The following is a 24,851-nucleotide window of genomic DNA, read 5'->3' as shown; positions in this document are numbered from 1 at the left end:
GCTTCGACTAATGTGTGTGTACACGGTCGCTTTGTTTAGTTTTTGTGTATTTTTGCTGGTTGCTTAGCAATATTTTTTGGGGTCTTTGGTGTTTCCTGTCGTTTGCATTTTTGCGCAGATTTACGTACACGATTTCAGCATTTTATTGGATAGTTTTTATTGCAGCTGTGTGTTTTTATGTGGGGCCTTTGCTGCAATTTCCGGTTGTGTGCCGAAGCCGGCGCCTTCTCGAGGTTACACGTCGGTATGCGGCCATTTTGCAGTAGTCACGCAATGCGGAAGTAGTCTTGAGGTGTGCAGCGAGTGTTCCTCCGCTTGTTTTTATTAACCATTTCAATTATATGGGCGAACCTTGGTGCCCACTAATATGCATTCGATCAAATGAATAGTTTAGAAGGGAAATGGAGTTGAGGAATTAAAAATGTATTTCTTCAATTTAACAGTTGAACCCAATGGGCAGCTTAGATTTTGAAAATTCCAAACTACAAACACTCCTAATTCATAAGTGGCGATCATAATTTCCACTGTTTGTTATCAGACTTGGCATTCCATTCAATCATTTCTACGGAAGCTCTTAAGCTAAGCAGAAATATGAAAAATGTTCCCACAGATACTCTCGCAGACAAAAGAAAGCAAAACAATAATACAAGTATGATTATTTGACATCAAAATAAGCCAAGTGTGTGAGCAGGCACCATCACTCCAGCCATATCAAGCTAACCTAACTAAAAAATAATAATAATACAATGTTCCCATCTTAATCTACTTATAGAAGTGTTTGTGGTTTTAGAAATATAGCACACTTCTTTAAATAAAATTAGACAATAGATCTGTCTATATAGAGTATATGAAAAGGATATATTTGTAGAATAATTGACGTGTGTCGGTATCGAGAAGACAATGTTATTCTTTTTTAAATCAGTGCTTTCCACTGACGAATCTAAAAATATATATTTTCTAACTGCTTTTATGCATTATTTATTGAATCAATGCCCAAATTTTTACTAGTTTTTGTTGTTTGTAGTTTTCAAGCTCCCTCTGCAAGAAAAAGTCTTATATGATGTTTATTGCATTGTTGTTGTTGGTAAAAATATACTTACTATTCTTACACATAAATAACTTTAAAAAGAATATACAATATACTTGTATGTATTCAGGGCCACATTTAAAGCATGTAAGATAAAGACTCTTCAGCACTGTAATTTAACATTATGCTAATTATATTTAAAGGGTTTCATTTCAAAAATATATTTAAAATATATTATATTTTATTTATTTAATAATAAATAAAATTATTTCAATCTCTGTTAAAAATCCTCACAATTTATTTTGGAAAAGTCCAACAATATCGCTTTCCAAACTTTATGAATAAATATTTGAACTTTTCAAGAAGACTCTGACAAATTCGCTAATTAGACTGTTTATAAGCTTCAATATCATACTTATCGTGAACGAAAGCGGTATATACGATTTACATTTAAAGACGTGTATGCGTTTTGCTGTTCATCATATTTGGTTTACTCATCAAAAAACAAAAACGTGCTGTAAAATTCCAAAGCATGAGCCAGACGGAAAGCTGAAATATTTTAATTACTAGAACATTGACCATGTAACTCCAATAGCGGCAACAAACTGCAGGCAATTAAAATGACACATTGCACTCTGTTCGCATTCACATACGAGTACACCTGCGGGTCAAGGATAATGATTGGTCACTTGAAACTTTTCCAACTGCCACAAAATTGATTGCAGTTGATCCCGAGGCATGGTTTAATCATTACGTTTAAATCTAATAAACTACCAAGTACAAGTGTTTGCTATTTGTTGTTGTTGTTGTTGTTGTCTTAACAACATTTTTCATTTTGTTTTATAGCTGGAACAAAAACGCCCTGCAACGGGAATGGGAATGACAATGGCCATGGATATGGAGATGGAGATGGAGACGGGTCAGCAAGCCATACTGCTACACTTGGTTGCTGTGTGCCTCATCATCAACACACATGTCATTGTTGCAGGTGAGCTTGTCGCGTCGTTGATTTAAATTTAGTGATAAGTGAATGCGCAGCGATCTCTGGACAGCCCATTTTGTCCGGTTGACAAACGCACTCCGCACGTACGACTAATTAGCGCGCGTTTTAAGCACACGAGCGCACGAGTTGCCATTATGGCATGAGTGAGTGGCATGTGTTATGGCATGAGCGGCCGAAGCCAACGAATTATTAAGTGAAAAGAAACAACAAAAATTAAACAAAATGCTTAACAAAAAAGTGCATTGTTATCTGGCATTCCGGGCAATTGAACCCGAACCTAGAAAATAAAAAGCACACTGTGGTGTGAATGCACTCGCAAATTTACAATTTGGGCATAGCCATACAAACGATTTCCAAATTAATTCAGTACTTTTACATTTCTTTCCTTTAAGAACATAAAAAACCGTTACACACTGATCCGTTTTTCAGCCAAGAAAGCTGCGATCCGTGCACTTGCTTATAAGATGGGCTCGAACGTTTCACAAACGCGTTTGTTGTAATTCAGCTCAGCATCATTTTTTCTGTTTGAGGGTTCTTCAACTAAACAAGATAACTTCAAATTTTAACAAAATTCTTCAATTTTTTCAATTTAAATTACGCCCTGTTTTTAAAAGCATCATTAACTTACTACTTATATAAGTTTTTCAACTATAACTTACAACAAACGAGCGATCCAGATTTTTTATTGCAAGATCAAACGTTCAAGCTTATTACAAACCTTGTTATCTGTCTGGAATTCTTCCAATTGCCTTTTCTTTAACTTTAACCCAAACTTACCAAGTTCTTTATTTCTTAGAATAATTAACTAGTTTTAATTTAAACCAATTATATTTCCAGTAGAAACGATTATGTTTCCAAATTTCTAGTTTCAAAATGTAGCTGAGAAAAAATCCAAAAAATAATTAAAACTTTGCAAGAAAAAAGAAAATATTTTCCAACAATTATAATAAATATGAACGCAATTATTATTTGTAAAGACCTTGACCTCTTATCCTAATCCTTAACTTTAATGCCCTTTTTTTTAACTATTTACTGCACTGCCAACATTTGCGATTTTAAGTGAGCTCCGAAAAGTTTGCTACAGAAGACATACAAAACTGTTATACTGTTAGCATTTATTGGCTATTCATTGTCTCCCCAAACACAGCCGCAAGCTCAAATAAAATGTAGCATACTTTTGGGCAAAGTATTTTAAATGAATGTCCTAGTGAATCAAGTGAAGAAAAAAACCAACAAAAAAGTTGTGGTTTTTACTCAACTGCGCTTGTTTCTAGACTTAAAATTTTCCTTCAGGTCTAGTTTTCAGTCTATATTTATATATAAATGCATAATGAGGTAAACAGTCCATCATTATTAGCTATGTAAGCAAAATAAAACTGCTAACTAACATGAACAATAGCAGAAAAAGAATATCTATCTATTTATATCATAAGTTATTTACTTATTATGTCACAGATATTCAAAGAACTAGCTGCATTTATAAAGGAAAATGACAAGTTCAAGTTTTCAAATAAATTGTTTTACTCAATTCTCTTCTTTTTTTTACTTTTTCCATAACACAAGACCACGCACAATTTAGTAATTGCTAAACTTTTTACTTGAAATTTCTGTAAATTTCTCTTTACGCTTATATGCTAAACATTATGTACAAATATCATTCGTTACAGTGTGTTTCGTTTTCATCATCTAGTTCTATATAATTGATTTGCACTTTACAGCGCTAATCTGCTAAAGCCATAACTCAAAAAATAGTTGCAGACTTGAACAGTATTCGTTTAAATCTTAATTGATAAAAAGCTGCACTTTTATTTTTGTAAATATTTAATTGATTGAAAGCGAGAGCAATGTTACTTCTTTTCTTCTTTTTTTATATAATTATTCGTTTTTATATTTATTTGTATTCGTATTTGAGTTTGTATTTCTTCGTTTTGTATATGGAAGGAACAATGGACGACAGTTTAGCGCCAAGCTCGCGTCACAGTTTGTCGTTGTCAAGTGATGTTGATTGTTGAGGCAACTTAAAGGCAAATACACATACTTGTAATAACGAATGCGGCTAAAGAAAAACAAATACAACAACATTTTGCAACATTAACTACAAATAACTTCAACTGCTAAATGCTAAACAAAATTCGTTTCGTACATACATACTCGTACTATACTTTGTCTTTTATGCTAATTTGTTTGATTTGCCGAGTTGCGCGAGTATTTGAAAAATAGGTGTTACATAGTATTTATTGTTATTTAAACATTAAGAGTGAGATTAGTACTAGTATTTACTTCCAACTCTCTGGACAAGACACACATTCAGCAAATTGCTCATATCATCAATATGTTGGGTTATCATTGTTCTGGGTATATCATGGGTATCAAATCGATAGAGTATGTACTAAGTATATAGAGAACTGTCGTATAAGTGGAGGGGTGCATAGAAAATTATTTACAGTGTGTGCGCTAGGCTAAGCGGCATTAACTGCATATACTCGCAATATATGTATATAATATATATATATATATATATATATATATATTCTTTAATTATCCGTGTAATGCGTATGATGTTGTTGTTGCTGCTGCTGCTGATGATAATGATGCTGCGGCTGCTGCTGCTGCTGATGATGATGATGCGCGCTCGACGTCGCTGCAGAGTACGAGCTCGTCGTCGTCGTTGTTGTTGCTGCCGTTGCAGGCTTAATCGCAGGCTTTATATCGTCAATCTGTATTAACTGTTCGATGGGTATTAATGACAGCTCGCCGCCAACAGGCTGGGGCATGGGCGGCAGCTTAGCGAGCGCCTAAAATGAACAAGCAACAATATTTAATTTCATAATAAATAATGCGTTGCATAAGTATTTATATTTGTGTTTTGTTTAAACTCCTAGATACTTATTAAAGCTACCAAATTTTATTTTTTGTATCAGCAGAGTGTTTTTATTTAGAACTGTCCATCGTGGACTATCATTGAATTTGTTCATTAAATTTGACGATTAATTATTTAATTTATGAAGCTACCAAACGACTATCCGATATTTAATATTGGACTTAAAGCGTTCTGCACTCTGTTAAATAAATTCCACGATTTAACAATCTCTGTTTGATCTTTATTTTCTATTTTATCTAACTGTTGCTATTATTGGATATTGCTCAAGATCGTTGAAACTGTCTAAGAGGAAAAGCTATTTCTGTACATCTTGAATATTTTTACCTCACATTTTGATAGACATTTTTCTAAGTTTGCTGATCGATAGTCAGATATTTGATACAGTTTTTTCTAAGTTTGGTAATCGATGGTCAGATATTAAAAAATCCCTTTAAATCTTTCTTTGTATAGGGTTGCATTGTTTCTACATTTCTAAATTTTATGGAGATCGTTTCGAAGCGTTAATCCTAAATTAAATAAATTTTCATGTTTTATTTAACGTATATCTAATTGTAAATTAATAAATAGTCCATCAGTTGTTTTAGTGATAGTTTCTAGTTTTCTCTAAATCACAAATTTCAGATTCGACATTTTAGAGTGTCCACAGATCACATTTTAAAGCAACAGGAGTTTCTTTTTTTAAATGTGAAATATCATTATTATGGCGCACTATTTCTGCTTGAAATGGAACTGGGTTGGATTTGTTTTTCTGTTGATCACATGCATAAATTATAATTTATTATCTTTTGCCACTTTTGAGAAGCCATCTTCATAATTCCATCAATTTAAAACAAATTTATACATGAAGTATCAATAGGAATACTTCTCCCTGAGTAGATAATCCCCAAATAAATATAAACTAAATGAGACATGTTGGTGTTGTGGGCTACCTATTATTTAAAGCAATTTATGTAGAAACTAAGAAAGTCATATTGTTGTGTAATCCCTTTAAATTATTTAACAACACTTCTGAATTGTTAATTTTTTGTTAACTGGCAGAGAGAAATATATGCTTCAAGCCCTATTATTTAAAGCAATTTATGTAGAAACTAAGAAAGTCATATTGTTGTGTAATCTCTTCAAGTTATTGAACAACACTTCTGAATTGTTAATTTTTTGTTAACTGTCAAGAGAGAAATATATGCTTCAAGGCATCCAATCTTGCCTTAAGAAGCAGGTTCTTATATGTTATGTCCTTACCTTGGCATGCTCCACAGCTATGGTAGCCGCCTTCTCAGCCTCCCGTTGGCGTCGCTCCTTCAGCTTCAAGGAGAAAATGGCCACCGATCGTGCACTCTTGACCAGTTTCTGCTTGAGACGCGACTTCTTGGCGGCCAGTTCGGCAGCTGCAAAGAGGCACATTATAGGGATAATGCACACAAGAGTTAATATTTTCGTTAACCCACCCTTGGCTTCGTCATCGGTATTACCCGCTGATGTGGATGCAGTGGCTGCTTGAGCCTGCGACTGTTCCTGCTCCTGCTGCTTCTCCTCCTTCGACTGTTTCTGCGACTGCTGTTGTTGCTGCTGTTGTTGTTGTTGTTGCTGTTGCTGATGCTTTTGGGATGAGCTCGATGATGAATTCGAGAGTGCGCCCACACTCGGCCGAGACTGTGAATTGCTAATGCTGCTCGGGGCAGGTCCTGCGCCACTGGGACTAAACACACTGCCGCCACCGCCCGACGAGGACGATGATGAGGCCACAATTTGTTGCTGTTGCGGATGTGTGGGTTGTGATGGTGTGGCAATGTTGCTGCTGCTGGGCAGACCCGTCTTCAATGCCACATTACTCCAGGACGGTGCCGGCTTTAAAATATCCGCTGCTTCTGCATTGCTTGTTAGTTCCTTCAGAGAGCGCGTGTAAACAAATACAATACAATTAATTTAAGTGTGTCTTCTGATATAATTGCTGCGAGTAAACAGTTCAAACAACACACATTCAAAGCACGGGCTAGGCATAGAAACGGCAAGGATCTATAAATGTCATGCAATCTGTGTTATTTTTTAAAAGCCAGCGTGGGTTTTTATTTTTTGGAAATTGGTGACAAAAGCTTTAAAGCTTAAAAACCATCAGCTCGCTTAGCTTAATCCCATCTCATACCAATTAGATATATCGCAAGGCTATATAGAATACAAGGATTACCAAACAGCAATATGTGTGATTATTTTTGTTTAAAAACCAAACAATAGTTATTATAGTTTATGAATATTGGATATGTATGTATATGTAAATGCTTTTAAGCAGTCAATTAATATATATATAGTATATATACTTTATATCTGTTTATATGATAACAAGACACCCGCTCAGCCAAAACTTCAGCCAGAGCAGCCATGGCAGAGCAACACAGTATGTTTTAAAAATATGCATATTTATAGGTTTTTGGATATTTTTGTGTAATTCTCACTACCTTGGCAATACAATCTATACTTCTATGTAGATTGGCATTGTCGTTGACTTTCAAACGTGACATCCACTCGGGAGCATGGAGCTTAATATGCAGTTTATCCTTCGAACATCAGACATAGGGAGATGTGATTACAATGATTTCGAATTGATGTACATGAATTATGAAGCTATGGAAAAAATCATGTTTCTTCACCACAAATTCTTACTCTGTGCGCGCCTAAGAATTTTCTGTCGTTCTGTGTTAACTTTTCACTTGAATACTCATTTTATTAAAGGATGAGTACTTTTGATGTACTTGTGACTACTTTTTATGTACTTGAGCGTACTTTGTATGTACTTGTGAGTACTTCTAACGAATACTGATGAGTAGCAATACAAATTAAATAGAAATTATGCACTAGAAAGTTGTAGTTGTATGGGGTGCTGGTAATAGAACTATTTGGATACACGCGTATTGATACTTGTCTATTGTTTTAAGTGGGAGACCAGATAATAAATTGAAAACCAACTACTAGTCTTCAAAGTAAAAAGAGTTTGAATGTAAAAGTAATTCAATAAAGTATCAAAATCTATGCATCGTTACAGCTCTACTGATAAGTTCTAGTGAGCATTGTAAAGAGTACTGGAGGGGCTATTAATACGCTAAATTAAGTAATAGGATGTTTTTAAAAATGACTGTAATAGTTTATTATTTATCCCATAGTAGTGGTATCCAAGTGCGGATTTAAATTTGATTTACGAGCATATAATAATAATAATGGAATGTCCGGGTAAACAGACAATAAGCAAAGAAATAAACTTTAAAGGCGAATAAATTTAATCCAGTTATTTATATCAAATACTACAAAATGTGATTAAACTTCTTACAGAAAGAAACCAAACGACTTTATAATACAACTTGAAAAGGTCTTCGAGTTGATTTAATTCGATTGATTTTTTTGAATCACTTGTAGGAATGCCACTATCATTTATATGCTTTCAATCGATCGATTTAGTTTATTAAAGTGGAGGCTTAACTATGAAAGGCAGCGGAATAAGTGAGACACTGTGAAGGAACTACACAGACTAGATTTTCTATTTATAGAGAACTCCACAATGGAGTGCTGCTTCTCACAAAGCCGCTAGTATTTCGTGAGTGATTGTTTCCAAGGGTCTACAAATTAGTTTTTAACTAATACCTAGAGAGCTATTACGTGATCTACCACAGAAAGGAAGTTGTGTACATGGGCTGGTTTGTGAGATGAATCAAGTTTCCGTTTAAGCTTACGGTTATATGCAAATGCGTTGCACTCTCCGCAGATATCTTTCGTGTCTTATAAGGTGGTATCTCTGGAACTTTTCCGACTTGCTGTTGTTGTTGCTGCTGCTGCTGTTGCTGTAGACGCGCGGAGGCGCGTTGGGGACTGCTGCTGTTGCTGCTACCTGTGTGATCGGCAGAGTCAGTGGATTTCTTACGAAATGGCGGTATTTCTTGGATATGCATCGATCGAGCGGCATAGCTGGCGGCAGAGTTCAGAGCTAGCGTGCTGGCAGAAGCGCTGGAAATAGCCAAAGAAATGAGGGGAAAGATTTTGGGTGAAAGTGCAGCGGGATGGGATCAAAGGGTATAAAGATTACAAAAAGTAAGCGAATAGAAAAATTGTGGAGAGATAGAAAAAAAGACAAGCGATTTATTAGTTTAAGGTTTTTCGAATATTCTGCTCTGCTACCACATTTAAAAACAATTTGCGCACTAAGAATAGCTGAATAGATACAGTTTTGCCAATTCTTTGATAGATTTTTGTGAAATTTTGTTGCAGAAGCGTCGAAGCGATACAACACACAGAGAAAGGATAACGAACAGCAAACTACATATAATATTTTGTATACATTTTGTTGTATTTTGTTGTCGAAAGATTAGAGACAGACAGTCTTATAGTATAATACCAGCTACAGATAAGCACAAATCATTTACCCGCTTAGGATCTGTTGCTTTATTCTTTGACTACTGTGTGTTGGCAGCGCGCTTAGATTGCGCACCGAATATCCAAGAAATGGCGGTATTTCCGGTATGGAGACTTGCGACTTGCGCTTACAACTCTTACAAGCGCTAAGGCGGATGACAAATTGCATTATTTAATTAAAAACATATTATTATTTTAAAAGAAAGCAGGAGTTAAGTAAATGTTACATGATTACCCCAAAAAAACAGCTAGAATTAGTTAAGGTGTGAGTGTGTGCTTGGACTTGGGAGTGAAAAAAAGTGTGCTGCTTTATGCTGCGATAGCGTGTGTAGAGTACTTAAAACCCTCAATCCCTATTCTCGTATACCACGATAATTTATTCATACACACCCATTATGGCCATCCTGATGCAAACTGGTCAGCGAGGCGCCACTGTGTGGTGGAGTCGATTCGTGCAACGGTCGTATGAGTATTGTGCTGGTCTGCAAGGGGAAAATCAAGACGATTAGTAAATGGATTTGAAGGTTATTCTTTCAAAAACTGTGGACTCTAAAAGGGAATGTTCAAAGCTAGAACTCGTCTGCTTTTCAAACACTCTCACACTCTCAATATTATTCGAAACTAGATATTGTAACTCTTCTGCGAATTAGCGAAAATATATAACACATATGTATATACAAGATATATATGTAAGATATATCGGTAAACTTTTGTCCGCTTAAGGGCATACTTAAATACTTAGTACACTGAAAGAATGTTCTACATAAGTGTCCGCTTAAGAGGGGTGTCCGCTTAAAAGACGTGTCCTTTAAGAGAGTTTTTACTGTATATGTAAGGTTCCTATAGCAACAAGATGGCAGCCGTCAGTCTTTTCTGTCAACTACCGAAGCAGCGATCCTTCATTAATTTAAATATCCGTTGTTTACTTTATTAAGTTATATTTGTACTTATATTATGAAACACTTCTTCAAACTGCTCTATTCATTATATTCCTGATCAATTTATATTTAGCAATAAGCAATTCATCTTACGTATACTTGATAAATATTTAATATGAAACATCTTATACTGCTGAAATGTTATTAATATTTTGGCTATTCGAATTAGGTACCTATAAGCTGCAGAATAATGTAAAAAAAAATCAATGTTCAAAATTTTAATTTCTGCTTTTTTAAATAGGAACCTTTTTCTCATCAGAAAGATAAGAACAATTTCTAAAACCTTTTCTCCTTTTCTCCCCCTGCGCCATATATTTTGACTTCTTTAAGGAGTCTGTTTATTTTTTTTTGCTTCCATTAAACAGACATGAACTAAATAATTAAAATACTTTTTCAATTATTAATACACACATTTTGTTATAATAGCATTACAATAACGTCATCAACCGTAAAGCTGTATAGCACTCTTGTTTCTGTACAATTTCCATTTCTGCGAATTCTACTTTCCAAATGTCCACTAACTATATAAAAATACAATGAAGCTCTTATTTGACAGGCTTACAACACAAATACACAAATTTCAGCTTAATTATTCCAATAAGTAGTCTCACACTAAAACACACAACTAGAAAAGAGGGGTTATGCGTTCCATCAAACTAATTAATATCGCCAAAATCGCCAAACAATCTCAAACATTTCCTCACCTGCGATGGCGGCGAGTCTGGTGAGGAATCTCGATTCTCATATATATTCACATCCGCCTCAATGTTGCGATGCTGCAGTCCATAGTTGGCCAACTCCTGGCCATATAACAAATCCTCAGCCACTTGGCTCTCCATCGACTGATCCTGTGTGGTGTTCGCTCCACTATCCATATGGGCGGCACCCAAGCCAACACATTCATCTCCGGGCTGTGTGGATGTCGTCGATGGGGGGGTCGGTGGAGTGGGACGCGGCGAGGTGCCCTTGCATTGCATTTCCCGACGACAATGCTCGGCACGCGCAATTTCCGCTGCCAGCCAAGAAGGCAGCTCTGGCAAGAGCCAAGTTAGTGCTTGGCGCAATCCCAGCATGATGTGCTGCAACAAAAATAACAATTCAAAACTTATTTATATGTAAATGTTCAAATTTCTGCTGTCCTGTGCACAGAGTCGCGCAATATTTAAGAACCGCACAACAGAGTCGAGTGAGAGAGATTTGTGTCAAATATACATTTCTAAAAAAGAAAAAGAAACTCTTTACGAAATAGTTCTATCTGATTCAATGCACATTTTTCATAGTAATTAGTTTTAAAATACACTCGGGCTGAGAGAAAGGCAACAAGTAGTAGAATTTCGATATTATTTAATAGTTTTTCACTGAGATAAGCACTTTAATGTACGAGCACAAGAAATAACTACTTCTGCTTATCTGCAAAATGCTTTAAATGGTTATATTGATTTTAAATACTATAAAGCACAATTTTAAAAGAATACTTTTGTGGCGATACCTTCAATTAAATAAATAGATAAATAAATACATTTGGCAATAATTTTCAAACATATTTTTGTTCAAAAGTGCAAATTGTTTTTCTTTTCGTTCATAACGGTGGATAACATGATAAAATGCAAAATTTTATGCGCGTTCCTCCTTGGTAGAATGTTTCAGAAAATTTAGCATTAAAGGAAAACAAAGTCTCGTACAAAATTTTCATTAACTCAATCTCATCAGAATTTGTTAAATATGGAAAACGCCTGTCATAATCTGAGTTACTAGCAAGACACATGCCTACAAAATATTGTAATTAGCGACGGAGCAGTTTAAACTGGCTGGCCTATATGGTAACCACTTCTATTATCGAAACATTAGGCAGCCGAAGGAGTCGCGTAAAGCAAGAAATTTTAATGGAGGTTCACTTATAGGGTTAGCCGCTTCTATATTCAATGGCAAGACTCCAATATGCGGCAGCTACCTATTTCGCTCTAGCAATCTGAGCTCCAATATAGCTCCAATCTTAGCCATGGTGGTGACAAAAAATGGTAGAAACTTTATTGAGTTATTGAGAAAAACTTTAAAAATAAACAGGTTACTGCAAAATCTACCGATTTTTCCCTTGCTAACTTTATAATGTAATGGTTCGACTTGTTTTAAATTACTTATTATGCGTACGCTTCATAACAAACGTCTTGGAAAAGAAATCTTTTAATTGCTAGTTTTAATTGCCTTTTGACTGAATGATTTATTCATTAATTGATTTATTATTCTGCATCAAATCAAATCAAACTTTGTTTTGTGGCTATAACTCTTCTCTCAGTTCTCCTTTTAAATGGCTCCTTTTAAATGGCCTCTAGCCAAATGAAATCATTGAAACAGAAGCTCTTACTCTTCTTGCAAGTCCTTGCAGTGCGCCCTTTAAGTAAATATTTCCACAACTCACACAGTCGCCTGTCCTTCCACTTACCTCCAATGTAACAATCAATATTATGGTCTGCGCCGTACTGAGTCCGGGCCACAGACGCGATACCTGACCCGACAACCCGATGAGGGCGCAGTTGACAATGACAGCGGCCAGTGACAAAATGCTGAGTGCGTTCTGCCAGGTTCCAATGTTGGCCACCCGCTGTCCAAATGGCCGCTGATGCACATGCGCCAGCTTGAAGGCATCCGAGCGTATTTCCATCAGATTGTTGATGAGCGCACAGACGCCGGCGAGGGGAAAGGCGGCCGAGAAGAGCACCACATAGCCCATTTGAACGAGCATTTCCAAATGGTCCGAAAAGGTGCCGTCGTACTGTAAACCAAAAACATGGCATTAACCGTCGTCAGACTACTCGGTAAGTCGAGAGGAAGGTGTACCTTGTACAGAGAGCTTTCTATTTCCGCCTGTCCGATATTGCGTTTGCTGGATTCTTGTTGTTGTTGCGGCGGCGGCGGCGGTGACTGAGCGGGGGAGGGCGTGTCTGAATCCGCACCTAGTTGGGCTGCATTCGCCAGATCCCCGGCCAGACTGCGATTCGCGTGCTGTGTGGGACTCAAGGCGCCCCACATGTTGAAGCTCAGCTTCGCCAGCTTCCATTGCTCCATAAAATATGGTATGGCGGATTCGCGCAGATTGCCTATAATTTGCCGCGAAATGAGCAGACCGGCCAGTTGCTATAAGTAATAATACAAAATATTAATTGTATTATCATTATAAGTCTCTGAACTTAGTAACCTCCTTTAACTTGTCCTCGTCACGTAAATAGAAGGCTATATAGAAGAGCGACAGAAACGAGTTGACGAATTGAAAGAGCGCCACCTTCGCTATCAAATGATTCTCATATTTCGATTGCAGACGGTAGTTTTCTGTAGAATATAAATATACCCCTATATACAAGTAATATATAAATGAAGAGTTGCTTACCGCGATCATTCAACCAAACTGCTAGCTTGAAATAGGCCTCATCCATAAGCGTTATGGCGCCGGCGAGTAACACTTTTGGTATGACACTGAGAGCGCAAAGAACACTTTCCTCGGGCAGTTTAGAGTCCCACCAATCCTAGGGTGGCAAAAGACAAAAAGGAAAAGCGTTAAAAACCGTTTTAGAATACCCTAAATGACAATAATATACATATTTAAGTTGAAATGTGCTTGTGGATGATTTGTTTTGGGTTAGTATTTGTTTGTTTAAAGATTAAGATTAAAACACAAATCCCTTTTATTTATTATTGATATATACTATTGATACTTGTACATATTATTGTGTTATCTGTAAAATCCCTTGAACATTGATTCTTTTACATATAGTTTTAGGAAATCGCTTCTTGATTCAAGCAGCAATTTAAATATCACTTTAAATAAATAAATCATTCAGTTACTACTACCTTTGTTCCTTTTCCGAAATTGTTTAAATTTGCGTAAAACGAATATTCAGATATTTACAGATATTTTCCAAATCTATGTGCAGTGGGAAATAACTCACATGGTATTTAATCGTTTTAAATAATATGAATAAAACATTTATTCTAATTTTATATTCATAATGAGAATACAACAAATATTCTTTAATACAGTGATCAAATATTTATGAACAAAATTTAATATTTATTTTCCATTTATTGGACATACTTTTCTTATTTTCAAGCCAATAGTCTTTTAATCATCGTTGAAACACCCAGGAACCCGCTTGCTGGATAGTAATCAGAACTTCAGAAGTATAAGTTTGTTTTCTCACTGATGTACAGTTTCTTACGTGGGAAAGGTTCTTCATTTATTAAATTTCTTGTTGTTTGTCCAGACATCAACATTGAAATCTAAACCAACTTTTATTGCTATTTTCACTGCGACTGTTTGGCGATTCTTGTTAAATTGCTTCAAAATCCAACGTTTGGTTGTGGAAGACAGTTTTTCTTTCGCCTTTATCAAGACGCCATTTTTATAATTATTTATTATTAGCATTCCAAATTGTAATTAATAATTAATTAATGCTTTGTGCCACTAATTTTTCTAGAAGCTATTAGCAATTTGCAAAGAGATCTCACAGATTAAATATACAGAATAGCCAAAGTATACATATACATTCCTTTAATTATCTTTTTGGTAGTAAACTTTTTAAAGCAAAATTACCTTTTATTAAAAGTGGATGTGTATTTACATTAAAAAAAAATATATCCAGCATATGTTTGTTTAATAGAAGTTAATGAATCAAATTACCGCTTTTATGAAATGTTAAATTAAACGCTAATTGAAAAGCTCTTACTGGAGAGATTAATAGGAACAGCGCGGTATTTAACTTGTTGGCCAGCATTAAGCATTAAACTGGTCTGCACACGCTATTAACCATTATCATCAACCGAAACTCATCGCGTAATTTGTGCGTAATTATTCAGTTTGCGTTCGCACTTCATTCCAATTCCATTGAGCTGTTGTTTCTGCTTCTGTTGTCGTTATGGCTGGCCAATTTGATTCCATTACGATATTTCCGTTGGTATACCAACACACACACACACACACACACACACACGCAGCAAATAAAATCCGCAATTGTGGCCACTGGGAAAGCTCAGCAATGCGCTAAAAGGGCCGCGAGCGCTCTTACACAATTGGGCTAACATTGCGTATGCGTGATGTGCCCCCCTTGGTCCTTTGTTATTTAGATTGTACCAGAAGTCTGTCTACATGCGCGTGCGGCTCTTTTTCGCAATTACCCATACGGGACGTGCATATTTCTAGCGAATTATAACATGCAACTGTCAACCGCAAAGTACAACTCGTCAAATAGTGGTATGTTAATTATGCTGGCTCCCAGGAAAATAAGCCTAACCGTCATGCTAAACTATGCATACCCTTTGGTGGTTTTTTTGTTGTTGTATAAATGTTTTCACAGCTTATTTGTAATTCGATTTAGATAAGGCTTCTCTTGAAACACAGAGCAATGGGCAGCAGATGGTCGTGCTTCTCAATCTAGCGCTAAAAGCAATGAGCCCAGAACATTACAAAATATCTTCAGATGGTGAGAAGAAATGTGTCTGAAAATTCCTTTACAAAAAGTTAATTAATGGCAAGTGAGCTCTTTTTTTTATTTAGGTACTTTTCTCAAAAAGTAAAAAGAATTGGACAGTCTGTGGTCGCTGTCAAGTTAATATAGGCATGTGATTTTTCTGTTGAAAATAATCTCACTCTCTTTCTATATTCACGGAATAAAAGTTAAATAATTTAAAGAAAAATGTTGGTTTCGTTGTTTTACAAACTTAAATATGACAAACCTATTTTCGACAGATTTGTAAGATATGTATTACTTTTAAATTATTATTATTATTCCACATTGCTGTGAATAAAGCAAGCAATTCAAAATCAGATGAAGAAAGCGAACTTAAAGATGGTTAATAAAATATATGAAGCTTTAAATGCCACAGCAATCCCAAATTACTGATTAATTTTACCCAAGAAAGAGGAGCAATCAGAAGATAAGAAATGTGGAATACTACAAAGGCTAATATTATTCTTTCCTTGCCTTTCTGGAAATCTGAAAACCTGAGTCCATGTCTCGTTTCATACGATTTCGCTTAGCAGGAGGATTACTAGGAACGGAGGATTACTAAGCTACCCTTTGCTGTATTTATAATTAGTACAATAAACTAGCGCAGTTTACAAAGAGTTTTTAATTCATTTAGTTGACACTATTAGTCACTTATTAAAAAATATAAATTCAGTAGCTAATGAGGAGATCTGTAAGCAACGAGTCTAAATGTCTATTCAAATATTATTATTTTCATTTATTTATAGTTTCGGGGTCTATCGATGACAAACATTGATTTATTTATTTTATTTTTGTAATCTCTATCCAACAAGATTTCTTTTTAAATGTATATTGCTTCATTACTGAACATCTACAAATTGCAATCAGATTCGCCAAATGCCATATGCTTCATATTTCCATTATTCGAAAGGTTTAAACGTTGAAATCAATTGAGTGTATTGTATCTTAATTCGAAGCAATTACAAAACACCATACTTTTCATTATCCCAACATCCTTACAAAGAAAAGCTTTAATTTCTTTGTGTGCAATGCAACAAAGTCCATTGAAACGTTGAAGCTGTTATCATTCAGGATGTGTAAGGGTACAAAAAACACTGCATGCCCGCATGCCCGAGTCGCCGCCGCATTGTTGCGCTTTTAACAAAAGTTTTGTACTTTTTTACCTGCTCCCTTGGCTCAGCCTTTGTGTGGATGCTTTGCTCTCAACAATTGCGCAAAAATGTTGTGCAATTTTCAACTTAATTAGCAGCTCGTTGGGCAAGCTGCGAGCATGAAGATGGGGCACGTGATGGGTAATTATAAGTAGTTGGTTCAGCTGGCAGCATAATTTCATAAATTACACAGCTTTTCGCTTGTTCTGGCCACAAACACACACACACACATACACACGATGAATAGGTGCAATATGTTTTGAGCAGGTTAATTAGTTTCATTGTCAAATGCCTTTTGAAGCTACAGAATTATGAAACGAATGCAAGTGAATAGGAATTTGTAATGCATTTACATTTTAATGAATACAAGTATAACATATATCTAATATACATTTTAATTTAATGAATATAATTTATATATAAAAGAAATGTTTTCAATTGTCCGAGCAACTAAGGAATCTTCTTAATCGTACTGCTCTAGACAACTTTTAAAATAAATCTTTTGGAATTAGTTTGGTCAAATTCAAATTATTAAAAATTATTTATTAAATATTTCCCGAACTAGAGTAGAAGTTAAATAAACATTTTCTAAGAATACATGAGTTTCTCTTTCGAAAAATTAAATAGGTTTTTTCATTTATTTATTAAAGCTCCAGCTATTTTCTTTCTAATAATAATTTATTATATCTTACTCTTATTTATTTTAAAATTAATTATTGAATTATATTAGTGGCCTGAAGTTCTCCTTCAGTTTGTCGCCAGGCTGGTTGGTCATATTAGAGATCTTTCAAAAGGATTTGAATGCAAAGCGAGCATTTTTTGATGTTCTGTAATCCTTTTTCTCTAGCGAATTTGGGGTATCTGTGAATACTCTCGTTCCGGAGAGTTAGGATTTTCAACTTGCTCCGCGTTGTTTTTATTTGTCTTTTTTTACTATATTTTATTTATTGTCTATTGTATTTGTTAGTGTATCTATTTTTTATGTTTATACATATTTTTTATTATTTATTTAAATCTACCATATACGTACATTTTTCGGACAAACAAAGAAACAAGTCTCTTGTTTTGCCAAACAAGTTTAGTTGCAACGCTCATGCTTTATGGCTCAGCAAGGATATATAATAGCTATTAGAACGAGACAAACAGCAGCTTCAATTTCGTCTCGTTTTGCCAAACCAACACTTTGTATTCTGCAACCATATGAGTAAGCAAAAAGTACGACAAATAGCCCTATTCGTATACCTTTTACTCTTTCTGCTCACGTACAACGGGACTGTCCCTTTAACCTTCAAGCGACTGAGCGTGCAACACTTTAAACATCAAAAAGGCGCCCAGCACTTAGAGCAGTCGACAAAACCATTTAACTGCCACTTGGCACACACACCTTTGGCTCCCACTTGGCACCCGGTACTCGGTACTCGGTGCTTGGCACTGGGCATGGTCCATGGTCCATGCTCGTGTTTGACAAACGTACGCACATTTAATTCCCCGTACGCTTCATTACTGGGACGTTTAAGTGCTCGGGTGAGCAGTAAAAAACCCAAATCATATGTCCACCATTTACATTATAGGTAGCTACTAGGGCGCACACACACACCAACACACACACACACTTCAGTGGCAACAACAATGTCGAGAGTGTGGCAGAAACAACAAGCATGACACGCCAATTGTCAGAGCACTATAAAGTTCAGACTGATGAGCTGGAATCCGTAAAAAGTGTGAGTTAATGTGCGGCACTGCGATTACTTTGTAGGTAAGCATTTCCGCAGGATAATTTTCCTATATTTTGTGGCTTTTGAGGTATAGCTTACAATTGTGGTTAGTTCAAGTTCGGTCTAAATTTAGACTGATATATTAGCAGATCCCCACAGGCTCTATTTTTGATGGTGGATTTCTAAAACTTACTTCCGTAATTTAAAAAAATTGCCTTATCTATTACAACTTTATACTAATTTTTGAAATTATTTGCACATAATTGTTATTTTAAAACAATTTGTCCCAATTCTACCATTATTTAATTATTGCAGAAACCTTGAAAATGCTCTGTTTTTTAAAATCGAATTTAATTAATTAATTTTTTGGAATTTTACATTGTTGCTTTATTCGTATCTGTCTTAGGTATTGGGCTTAAATAAATTCTTAGCTAGATAAAATCGCTATTCAAAAGATGCTTGAACCTTGAAAATTCAAATTTTTTTAATCGAATTAAATCAGTTAATTGTTTTGAATTTTCCATTGTTTATTGCTTTATGCGAATCGAACCTAAGACCTTTAGGTATTGAGATTAAATAAATCCTTAGCTAGATAAAATCGCTATTCAAAAGGTGCTTGTCAAACAGCTAGCATAAATGTTCTCCAGATCTATTATTTACGTCTGTACCGAGATATAATAAAAAGGGATGCTGCCAACTAGTTTAACATAAGCTGCTGATTAATTCGCAAGATAAAAAATGTTAAAACGTTGCTGTTGAATTTTCAAAAACAACTCAATTTCCGATTACAAAACATCTCAGTAATATTTCAGCAAATTAAGCTCTATTAAGGCCTTCGTTGCTCTGGCCATATATATATTTTTATGTGTATCAAAATTTTTAATTTGAGATTAATTCTACAAACTATTTAATGTGTAAAATAATTGGCAAAAAAGGATGTGCCTTCTTCCTAAAAAGCGCAAGTCAACAGCTCTTGCTTTATATAGTACTTTTTATATAGCCTGCATTTCTGTGAGCCAATTCGAAAATTATATTCAACTCATACTCATTAATGCAGTTTTTTCGATCCCCCACACATCTATCAGTTATTTTCTATGTAACAACAGCTTTTCCATAATTAATCATTTTTTGTAAACTGGCAGAAAATTCATACAAGTGTAACAGAAAAAAAATTAATTGCTTTTTATATAACTTGTAATTATTAAACATACTATCGAACAAGAAGAATGATATTTGTTTTGTACAAATTTTTGTTTTGAATTGTAGAAGAATTAATGTGAAATTGTTGGAAAGGGTGTTTTAATGTTTTCTCTAGAACGAAAGTGTTCTGTAAAGTGCTTTTAAACCCTAAATACTATCAAAACAAATTTATAGAAAACAGAAAAGTTTGTTTGGTGATTCCTGGCTGGCTCAACTATAAACATTAAGTTATATTTTATCATCAGCTTTGAGAAAATGTCATTATATTAGTTGTTATTATTATTATTGGTGTTGGCGCGATTTTAAACCTTTGCCATTTGCGTATCTACATGAAATAAATTGCACATTTCTAATTCAGTGGCGAGCTCTGCTGTTTCTTCACACGCAGCAATGGCAGCAAGCTGGCTGAACAGCTAGTCATATATTAGCCTACCATTATTTATGTTGAGTTCATTTTATGCGCTTGCCTGCGGCTTTTTATCTCTTGGTTTACTCAGTTTTTCTTTACATCTGCTGCGACTGCTGTGCTATGACAGCAAACACTAATATCCGCCATTGACACACACACATATATATATATGCGCTCATATTCCATTTGCTGGCTGTTCCTTCCGCACATCCTTGGTCTGTTAGAGCTATAAAGAGCTGTGTACGAGTAAATACGAGTATATGCTAGCTATGTAGGGTGAGAATAATGTCTTTATTGGTGAAGGTCAGCAGCATTGTGAAAAACTGCGAATATTTCATTATGCTGTGACATGCTCGCCATCATCCTTTCATGCTAGCAATCGCTCAGGCCGTCATTAATTGTTTCAATATCCTTCGGCCATCATCGCATGGAAAACTATCAGAGGCTGTCCATCTATATAGCTTGTTCGCCGCTGCCTTGGCGCCTAAATTATTGCGATGCCACTTACTGGCATTATCTCTGTCTCTCCTCCTGCTTGACATCCTAGTGGTTGTTGTTGTTGTTGTTGTTGCTGTTGCTCTTGCCATTCAATTATGCGTGAAATTTGCAAACGTCAACTATGCGTCTCGGCATTTTGTCAGCTTCCTTTTTTGCTACTCTTTGGTCTTCACATTTTCTTGTCCTGTGTCCTCTGCTTCTTTTCTTTTTCTATTTTTCTTTTTATTTGCTGTCTCTGCTGTTGCAGGGAAAATTTAAATGATGGCCCCAAGTTGGGTTTCCTTTTTTTCGCAAGCTGAGCATTTTAATTAATGCCAGCTGTGCGGGCGTATCTAGTATGTAACAACTATGTGCATACGTATGTATTTGCTTTTAAAATGCGTGTGCAAAATGGCCGCCGGGCCATACATACATACATACATGCGTGCGTCGGGCTTGTATTGGTGAGCAAAGTTTTAATTGAAAATTTCTTGGTTTGTGGGCACGGCGAATGAAAATTTACATATAAATGCAAATTTAAAACCGACACAAAATTAGCATGTAAGAGAAAAATGCTATTCGGAGCACAGCAAAGAAATAAATGCGCTTCAAAAAAAAAAAAGAAGAAATACATTACTCTTTGTAGCTCCTGTTTGGCCACCCAACGGGCATACCTTTGCTAAGAATTGTCAAAGGCACCTGAAACTCTTAATTTCACAATTTAAATCTCTGTTTGCCTTCACTTAGGTACTTGGTATGAGAATCGCAGAGGAGGGCGGCCACAATATTTTTATTTTATTTAATTTATCAGAAATTTCACAATTTAAGTCTCTATTTGCCTTCACTTAGGTACTTGGTATGAGAATCGCAGAGGAGGGCGGCCACAATATTTTTATTTTATTTAATTTATCAGAAATTTCAAGGCAAAGTAATGTCACATGCAGAAGGAAGCATCTCCGACCCTATAAAGAATAAATATTCTTGATCAGCTTGACGATAAATTGATCTAGACAGTCCGTCCGTCCGTCTGGTTGAATAACTATAAAGCTGGAATAAGCAAAGTTGGTATCCAGTTTATTTATTTTTTTTTTTGCATTTTTTCCCCTTCCCGCGCTACAGAATTTCGTCAATACTGTCCGTCAATACTGTAGGTTTAAAAAACCTACCTCAAACAAACTGGCACACGTAATTTTTATACAATTATCTACTTTTCTTTCAAATTTCAGCTAAATCGGTCAATTGTTGGAAACAATTCGACCCACAAGCTGCGGCATCAAGTTCGCTCTTCTTCTGATTGCTTGTGAAGTTTCTCTGGGTATAGGGTATTTCACTGTCGGGCTTACTCGACTATAGCGTTCTCTCTCATTTTGAACTTTAGAAGAGCCATAAACAGGCCAGATAATCGCAACAGCAAGACATTCCCATTATTCTTACATTCACATAAGTCCTAGCTTTAATACTTAAGCTCCTAAATTTGCGATGATGATGATGATAATGATGCTGATGGTGCGTTTGTTTGTTTAATGAACAAGCATTTTATTTAAGTAGTTAGTAGCACGAGAGAACACACCCACATACATGCACACATTTGTACTTATACAGGTACGAGTACTCGTACATAGTCGTAATAATAAAAGTAAGTAAATGAATAAAAACCTTGTGCAAATTATACATGCATTGAGCAATTCCTTTATCAGGTATCTTATGGTGATCCAGCCAATCCTGCGAAAAAGAAAAACAAGAACACAACGAAACGAAAAGAGGAACACAAAATGTAAAAACAATTCAATGAGGCGTGATGAATGATAAATTCGTATACATACATATGTATATATGTACATACAAGTACGTATGTATATAAGTATGTTGTCATTTGCTTTTATGTTCGTTTTGCGTTGCAATAAAAGGCAGAAAAACCAAACAATAAAAAGCGAAGGAACGAACGGAAAGCATAAAAATTCATTGCAGTAGCGCAGCGGCAGGACGTAATGTGTTTATGTCCTTATGAGTGCGTGTGTGTTAATGTTAATGTGTGTATGTGTGTGTGTGTGTGCGTGCGTGCTTGTAACAGCCAACTTGATAATATAAATGACAAAATCAAATCAAATCTAATAAGCAGACACACACCACAAACACACGCGCAAATACCGCGGCCGCAAAGCAATATCAATTATACGCACTGTGTGACAGGAAGGTGGAACTATTGCAAAGCCATTGCCAGCCATTGACTCACCTGAAAGCGCAGCATGAGGAACATGACGGCAAACACGAGACACAAACAAAGGCCAATGATGGGAAAGCTGACCAAATAGCGAAAGGCGCGACGCTGCCAAGCGGGTGCTTCCTTTGGCTCCAGGCGGCCCGTCACATTATTCTCCTCCAGCGGACCCTGAAAGTAGAAGCGAACAAGTTACACGAAAGAGCGCAATAATTGATCCATGGATTCCATATTCAGGAAAAATTTCATAAATGTTCATTAAATAGGCGTCGGAAAAGAACACAGAAAGTTTTAATTTCGAATAGAGCTTAACTCTACGGACTCCCACTCACCTTATATAGCGGCCTAGGCGGCTCGAGTAACTCCGGCGGCGTTGAGAGCGTGCCCCAACGAAAAGCCAGTTCCACAGAGTAACGTTTCCAGGCCTCCAAATATAATGAGGCCCAGGCGACATTGAATAGCGAGAATAGCACATGACCCATGTCCTGTGCTGTCTGACCTTTGCCCCAGAGTATGAAATACAAAATCGTACCAAAAACAGCAGGTACGCCTAAAGCGCATGTATAGTGACCCAGCCAGGCGAAATAGAGCGCAACTTTCACGCCAAAATACGCAGCAATGTCGTCTGTTGAATAAAAGTTGTAATTTAAAAATATAATAAGCATAAGTACTATTTAATTAAGAAAGGACTATAAGGAAATGTACAGCGAGAAGTTCTGGTTAGTAGTAGGAAAAATTTAATTTTGATTTTAAAAACAATTAATCATTGGCTTATCTTTCTTAGATTGAATATGGAAAAATAATTATAGCCACTTATTATTCACAAAGAAAACAAACGAAAATCTTGCATCCATTTTTTTCATGAAAAATTAATGATTATTTAAAGTTTTAAATATATTTTACTTAAGACTCAAGAACAAAATTTTTCGTACCCTGAAATGGCTTAAAAATAAGACCTAATCATACTTAATACATATATCGCTTGAGAGTCTTTTAGTAGGTATACTTGTACTATTGTATTTTAAAAGATATTTCTGAATATTTAAACGTTTCTAGTTTAAACAAAAATATTTAAAATTATAATTTTCTCACGCGGTAAAGTTGATTTTTGTATAAAACATTAGATTGTTTTAGAGATGGAATATTTAATTTTTTTAAATTCCATAAATTTGTTTTGGAAAAGGCAAACTTTACAAGTTACTCTTTAGATGCTGTTAGCTGTACCCCTTATCCTCTTAGTATTGATACTCACCCAGCGGTTGTGGCGCAAAGATCTGTTTAACCCAATGTGTTTGGAGTTGTGACAACGATCGCGTCTCATGCAGGGGAAAAACTTGCGTTATTAGGCCCGACTCCTGCCAAGCAGCCACAATGCTCTGACCCTCGGCCACTGCGGCGCGTCCATGCAATGCGTCGATGTCACTGCAGCCGGCGCGCAGACCCTGTAGCACCTGAAGGACCAGCCACTGTCGCTCCTGTGATGTGAACAGTGCCGTGCTGCCCACATCGCTGCGCAGCTGCTGGAAGCAGTGGCTCTCCCGTGTTGTGAACTCACGCAGTGCGCCACCCAAATCAGGACGAAGGCGCTTTGGCAGGCGTGCATCCTCGGCGGCTTTGAAAAGTCTGCAAAAGAAACCGTGTGCTTCTTAAGTATAATTATTGCTTCAGTTAGTTACTAAATGTAGGAAAGATAGAAGGTGAGAGTTGTAGTGTACCAGGCAATGAAGGAATGGCAATCGTTCCATTCATTCGCCAGAGTATATTAGGTTTCCTGACCTTGCCGAAAGAGTCCTGATACGTCCGTAAAGGAGCGGGTTCCCTGCACATACATTCTATAAACTAATCATAAAATAATGAAAGTACCTTAAAAAAATGATTAATTGAAGTACGATGTGTAAAACCCACATAAATTAAATTTTTTGTTAACATTCAAATAGTTTCA

At 35.9% G+C, this 24,851-nt stretch overlaps 1 protein-coding gene across 4 annotated transcripts in view; it reads right to left on the bottom strand.

Moving 5' to 3' along the window:
* Window positions 1–3,602: 3,602 nt before the first annotated feature.
* The window catches only part of LOC115626307 (anoctamin-8), a 52,630-nt gene continuing 31,381 nt past the window's right edge, over window positions 3,603–24,851 (bottom strand). Inside the window, exons 3-17 of one of the 4 annotated variants that reach the window (XM_030521637.1) lie at window positions 24,162–24,532; window positions 23,242–23,534; window positions 22,925–23,080; window positions 13,624–13,759; window positions 13,435–13,565; window positions 13,077–13,373; window positions 12,682–13,011; window positions 10,946–11,320; window positions 9,694–9,785; window positions 9,315–9,449; window positions 8,628–8,898; window positions 7,362–7,460; window positions 6,357–6,795; window positions 6,151–6,296; window positions 3,603–4,825 (exon numbers count right to left, since the gene is read on the bottom strand). In XM_030521637.1, coding sequence (XP_030377497.1) covers window positions 4,565–4,825; window positions 6,151–6,296; window positions 6,357–6,795; window positions 7,362–7,460; window positions 8,628–8,898; window positions 9,315–9,449; window positions 9,694–9,785; window positions 10,946–11,320; window positions 12,682–13,011; window positions 13,077–13,373; window positions 13,435–13,565; window positions 13,624–13,759; window positions 22,925–23,080; window positions 23,242–23,534; window positions 24,162–24,532 — 3,532 coding nt within the window. In that variant the 3' untranslated portion in view covers window positions 3,603–4,564. The remainder of the gene's footprint in view (window positions 4,826–6,150; window positions 6,297–6,356; window positions 6,796–7,361; window positions 7,461–8,627; window positions 8,899–9,314; window positions 9,450–9,693; window positions 9,786–10,945; window positions 11,321–12,681; window positions 13,012–13,076; window positions 13,374–13,434; window positions 13,566–13,623; window positions 13,760–22,924; window positions 23,081–23,241; window positions 23,535–24,161; window positions 24,533–24,851) is intronic. The other 3 variants (XM_030521639.1, XM_030521640.1, XM_030521641.1) reach the window with 3 other exon arrangements.

Source organism: Scaptodrosophila lebanonensis, unplaced genomic scaffold (genome assembly GCF_003285725.1).
Source record: "Scaptodrosophila lebanonensis strain 11010-0011.00,11010-0021.00 unplaced genomic scaffold, SlebRS2 tig00000085-arrow-pilon, whole genome shotgun sequence".
Lineage (NCBI taxonomy): Eukaryota > Metazoa > Arthropoda > Insecta > Diptera > Drosophilidae > Scaptodrosophila > Scaptodrosophila lebanonensis.
Note: the sequence above shows the minus strand (reverse complement) of the source record. Positions and strands in the feature narration are given on the sequence as shown.